This window comes from Schistocerca americana, chromosome 1, assembly GCF_021461395.2.
Source record: "Schistocerca americana isolate TAMUIC-IGC-003095 chromosome 1, iqSchAmer2.1, whole genome shotgun sequence".
In the NCBI taxonomy this organism is placed as follows: Eukaryota; Metazoa; Arthropoda; class Insecta; order Orthoptera; family Acrididae; genus Schistocerca; species Schistocerca americana.
In genome coordinates, this window is record NC_060119.1 from 303,536,538 (window position 1) to 303,542,537 (window position 6,000).

The 6,000-nt window shown below is 37.5% G+C and overlaps 1 protein-coding gene across 1 annotated transcript in view; it reads left to right on the forward strand.

The window, feature by feature from the left end:
• The window catches only part of LOC124595719 (phenylalanine--tRNA ligase alpha subunit), a 135,470-nt gene extending 133,345 nt beyond the window's left edge, over positions 1-2,125 (forward strand). The window contains exon 10 of the mRNA XM_047134589.1: positions 1,159-2,125. Coding sequence (XP_046990545.1) covers positions 1,159-1,939 — 781 coding nt within the window. The 3' untranslated portion in view covers positions 1,940-2,125. The remainder of the gene's footprint in view (positions 1-1,158) is intronic.
• Positions 2,126-6,000: the final 3,875 nt, after the last annotated feature.

Below are 6,000 nucleotides of genomic sequence, written 5' to 3' on the forward strand. Positions count from 1 at the left end.
ATGTCAAACCGAAAGACTTGCACCAGGATACTGAGCCACATGCACTTATTATTACCAGAATCTTTATGTATATACATGCAGTCTCCTGCAATGATACTTGCAGCAGACTGTCACAACCTCCCTGGTGACCAATGAGAAGCCGTGGAGGTCTCTGATGTGCGGCTCGCATAGTTAACGGGTGGTGGTCTGGCAGTCTGCTCGCACTTTCCTGCGCTGCAATACACTGACGTCTGCTATGGGTGCTTAAATAGTTTAATTTATATGAAGGTGGTGATATTCATTTACCTACTATTCTCCGAGCTTTACTCGTAACTCTACTCCTGTAAATAAAAGTACCACTGTGCCAGACAAATCATGTGGCCGCAGATACTGAGCGCTACCTCTGCAATGCTAGGGCAGGTCACTAGTTTTATTTAAGTTATGTATTACTGTTACTTGGAGCCATCTCTATTTGAAAATAATGTCTGAGTTATGCTTTACGTAAATTGCTCACATTCCAAGAAAATTGTGAGGCATGTTGTGCACTTTCATTGCAATAATACTCTTACATTTATAATGCAACATGTCACTTACAGAGAAGTCACTAGCCTTTGTGCTGCTGTTCTTTTTCCTAGTTTGGCTACCGCTTTTTTTCCTAGTTTAGGTATCGCTCTTTTTCCTAGCCTAAGTATGCAATCTCACAAAAACGAACAGCACAGATACCATACTCAGCTGGTAAACATTACCACTCATAATCATTTTATGCCTGTTTCATTGCTTACTGTGTTTGTGATCTATAGTCTTTGGTCAAATGTAACGTAATGGTTTATTTTTATGTATTGGGAACATTCACTATGAAATGCTGTATGTTCATTCATTATGTCAGTGGAACAAATGGTAACTACAAGATAGATTCATTATGAAAACTTACAAGCCTTTCAAGATAGCTTATACTTTTTGTCTATGAGAAATTCATTCTGAAAGATTTTTGTAAAGACTGTGTAAAATGCATTTTTGTGTTATGAATGGAGATTTGTCAATGTAAAATTATCATTTCTCTCTTTCTTTTGTCTTTTTTAAATTCACATATGAACATAACATGCAGTACTCTGCTAAAATATTTATCAAGTTTCTGTATTTTGCCATACATGCAGCATTTTCTTATCATTTTTGTTTCAGGAACAAATCTCATGTGGAAATAACCCTCAGCGATATTATAAATATGTGGAATTCAGTTCATTCAAAATTAGAGAAACTTCAGCAACAAGTTAATCGACTTTCTCATAACGTTGATGTAATAACAAATGGCCCAAAGCAGGATGGAGTATGCATCCCCAATGAAAAATATTGTAGCGTGTCCAGGTCTAATTTTGAGAGGCTTTTTGATATGAAAATAGTTTGCAACCCTCAATTTCCTCTGTTTTCATTTCAGTTCTTGTTGAAATATCTAAGCAAATTATTCACTTTTGATGTAAATGTTGAGACAGAAGTGAATTTCTCACAATGTCTAAAGCTCTTCAATTCTGTTCAAAGGAAGAATAACTTAAATAGCTGTCCTAATATTACATTTCTGTGGAAAGATGTGCCATATCCAGTTCTGTTATTTAATACAACAGGAAAAGAAATATTTGGTGAAGTTAATATAGCAAGATACTTCAGTCGTTTGATTGAGACAAAAGATCCAGTTTGTTTATATGAAAAGTGTGGTACAGAGTGTGCATCGGAAATTGATGAATGGCTAGATAAAATTGATTTATGTTCAAGACAGATTAATATTACTGACTTAGAGAATACTGTTGAAATACATTTGTCAAAATACAATTGGGTTGTAGGAAATGAACTAACATTAGCTGACATATGTCTGTGGTCATTTCTGAAGCAAATGAACAGATCAGTGCAGAAAGTTTCAGTTAATGTTAACAAATTCATAAAAAGAATCGATAATATCTCAGTTTTGTAACATTGATGTAAGAATGTAAAACCAGCATATTGATGAACATTGTCAAACATTTTTCTATAAGACTGAAAGTTGTCAACATTAACATTTTATTATTACGTAACATCTGTAATGAAATTATATATAAACTTACTTGAGTGTTTTGTACTAACTGATAAAGGAATTGCTGATTGTCTCATAATTTTGTTTTCTGCATATAATTTCTTTGTATCAGTGAATAAAGGTTTGTAGTAAATGCAGTGATACAGAAGATTTTGTTTAGTTATGGACTTTGTTTACAAAGCCTTACAACATTTCAAAAGACCAAGTAATTTCATGCATGGCCATCACTTAATGATGTTATGAATCCTATATTTGTGATTGCTCCATTACATTTCGGGTGTGCAGCTGCATAAATTCCACTTCTCGATTTGAAAGACTGACGCTACAGCACTTGCTCCATCCTTTTATGTCTGCAGACCATGCCACCATGCAAGTGGACACAGAAACACAAACACTAGGGACAATCAGTGGCAAAGAAGTACACATATACTTGAAATGAATGTATGATTAAGTGGTTGATAAACCCATGAGCTGCACTGTGAAGAGGTCTTTGCAAGTTTATTAAAGAAAGCACCAGATTCCATGACATGTCCAAAGTGTAACCACAATCTATGTTAATTAAATTATTCAACAAATGAATTTCAACTGCTTCTTATACCACTGAGTCCCAAAACAATGAAGTCTCTGCTAGAGTTTCTTCAGTATTGAATAGAGTGACAAATGACAATGCATGCCACAGCTGATATATCGGGGTGTAAGAGCCAGGTGTACTTACGGTCTTCCAGGCATCTTTCATAACTATACAAATCGTCTTGTCTGATGTCTGAAAGCCACACTTGCGGGGGCTCTTAAAACCCCAACCATCTTGAGCATCAAATCATCTGTGACAGAACCAAAGAGTGCTGCTTTCTTTGGTTGATGGCAACAAATCACTTTTACTTTGTGCTTGCTGAGGATCTGTCCTATTTTTGAATGTAGGCTTCCCACACTTGTCACGAAATTAAATCTCATAGAAAATGCCATTGGGCTCTTTGTATTCCTAATTTAATGTCTCTCTACTTTTAAGTGATAATGATGTACCATTAATAAATGATATATTTTCATATGTCTAGGTAGATGATAACAATTCATATGTAAAATGTTTATTTTGTGAACAGCTCTCATTATTTTCTTCCATTCTTACAACTGTGAAGGCACACAGAATATTTTGCAGTGTTTTGCATATTATTCCTTTCACATTTTTTGCTCTCTGGTGAATACTGGCACCAACATTTGCACAGTATTGTTTCCTGTGAGTTTCAGTTTCCCCATTGATCGTCAGTCAATGTAAGATTCTAATTGCACCATAGGTTCTTTTAAAGGTGTTTTTGTGTTCTTCAGTCTTCATTGACAGTTTTAATGCTCTCAGTAAATGCAATATTAAAGCTGTTGATAGACATACATAAGAGTAAAAATGATGAAATTAGCCTAGCATTAGGAACTACGAGGGCTATCCACAAAGTACATTACGTTTTCGTTTGTGTCCATTAGGGGCGGGGCTAGCATGGCCATCTTGGTGTCATGGCACTCCGCCGCTCAGTCGGCATCCTGCCGTGCTAGTGAGAGGTTCGTGCTGTACTCCGTTGAGTTACTGTGACAGTTTGAAATGTCAGCGTTAATTGAAAATGCCGTGAAGTGTGAAGTGCGTGCTGTAATAAGGTTTCTGACTGCAAAAAACTGTACACCGATAGAAATCTATCAGCAGCTTTGTGAAGTGTATGGGGACAACATAATCACTGAAGGTGGAGTGCGTCAATGGGTCATAAAATTTAAAAATGGCCGAACTAACATTCACGACGAAGAGCGAAGTGGAAGACCCAGCATAGTGACTGCCGAACTTGTCGAAAAAGTCGGTGCCGTGGTCCGTGAAAACCGTAATTTCACAATAACGGAACACTCTATGAGTTTTCCACAAATTTCACGAAGTTTGTTGCACGAAATCATTATCGAAAAGCTTGGTTACCACAAGTTTTGTGCAAGATGGATACCAAAAATCTTGACAGAGATTCACAAAAATCAGCGAATGGCTGCAGCGCTAACGTTTTTGGACGCTTACGAGAAAGATGGCGACTCATTACTCAATCGCATCGTTACTGGTGACGAAACATGGGTTAAGCATGTGGACTGCGAGACAAAATTGCAGTCAGTGCAATGGGGGCACACAAATTCCCCCCAAAAACCCAAGAAATGCATGCAGACAATGTCGGCAAGGAAGGTGATGGCGACTGTCTTTTGGGACAGAAAAGGTGTGATTTTTGTGGATTTCCTGGAAAGAGGCACTACAATAAACTCTCAAAGGTATTGCCAAACTCTGCACAACCTCAGAAGAGCAATACAAAACAAGCGCAGGGGAAAGTTGGGCTCAAAGATCTTGCTGATTCACGACAACGCCCGGGCCAACATGACAAATGCCACTCGTGAAGTTCTCGAATCTTTTAAGTGGGAGTTGTTTCCTCATCCGCCGTACAGTCCCGACCTGGCACCGAGCGACTTCCACTTATTCCCAGCAATGAAGAAGTGGTTGGCTATGCAGCGTTTTGATGACGACACACAGCTTCAAGAAGAGGTAACCACGTGGTTGAAGGTGCAGGCGGCCGAATTTTACGACGAAGGAATTTCCAAGCTCGTCCATCGCTACGATAAGTGCCTTAATTTAAATGACAACTATGTAGAAAAGTAGTATTTAAGTGTGGCTTTCATCTGTATATAATAAAAAAAAAATTTCCAATACTTTATTTATTTTTAATACATGCACTACAAGAGGACTAAGATCACATCAGTTTTTTCCTTCTGGTACTGATATAATGATTCTCTTTCTTGTGACTTTGTTTAAAATAGCAGGCTCAATTAAAAAAAAAGGCTGTTAACAAGGGAAAAAAAGTAAGGACGATTTTTCCCCCCTTACTGCTATGTTGAAAATGCTGTCCAATTATCTTTGCTGATAGATTGTATATTTTTTCATTTATATTACATTTTGCCCAACTCAGCTAATATACAAGGCTTATTACTTTTTTGATAAGTTTTCCAAATAATCTCAAGAAACAAGTAACAATAATTGATTGTTAAAAAGTGGTATTTGAGTGGCATCTAGGAGTTTGTCCTTTCGATATCTTTGGCCTGTATGGCATGCACAACAGTGGCCAGTTTATGCTGTGCTGCAGACGAACTCCCAGCAGGTTGCATCACTGGCTTGTCTCATGCAAAATAAAAAGCCAACAAGCAGAATCAAATTCTTTTGAAGGAAAATTAAATATGTTATATAATTGTCCATTAAAGGTGTATTGAAACTGTGCATTACCTGTGATTGTGCAAGCAGCAGGAGTACAAATGCAAATGTCAACAATTTTGTGACATTACATAATTCAATATTCTGTATTTATAACGTTGTCTTCACATACACTATGTAAGTTCACCTTATATTTTATAATGCTGATAGTTCTTAAGCAACACTATGCACAACTAGTTAAGTTCTCCAGCCAACATAACAGTAAAATTAATTATGAGACTATAATCCCACACACACACACACACACACACACACACACACACACACACACACACACTTCTCTCTCTCTCTGTGTGTGTGTGTGTGTGTGAGCTGAAACGGTAGCTAAAGAAACATTCTTGCTGTACTTTGTAATTGGTGCATTTAATAAGACTTTTTAGGATTAGAAATTCAATACGGTGTAGGATTGAGTGCCAGGTTTCACACACTGCAGCCATCCACCCTGATGGCCCCTTGTTTGTGAAAATGTGACCAAAGTAATTTCAACATGTTAAAACATCAGCACCAATCACATCTGGACATAAGTCCCACCTGCCGCCATGGCCCAAAAGACATTCCAGAGCATTTATGGCATTATAGCTGCAGCAACTTGTCTGATTTGGTCTTGGAGCTCTGTCATTGAGTTGATACAGTTGTGTGGAAGTAATGTCCCTTGATAAATTGTCAGATGAAGCAGTCCATGGGTGTGATGGGAGGT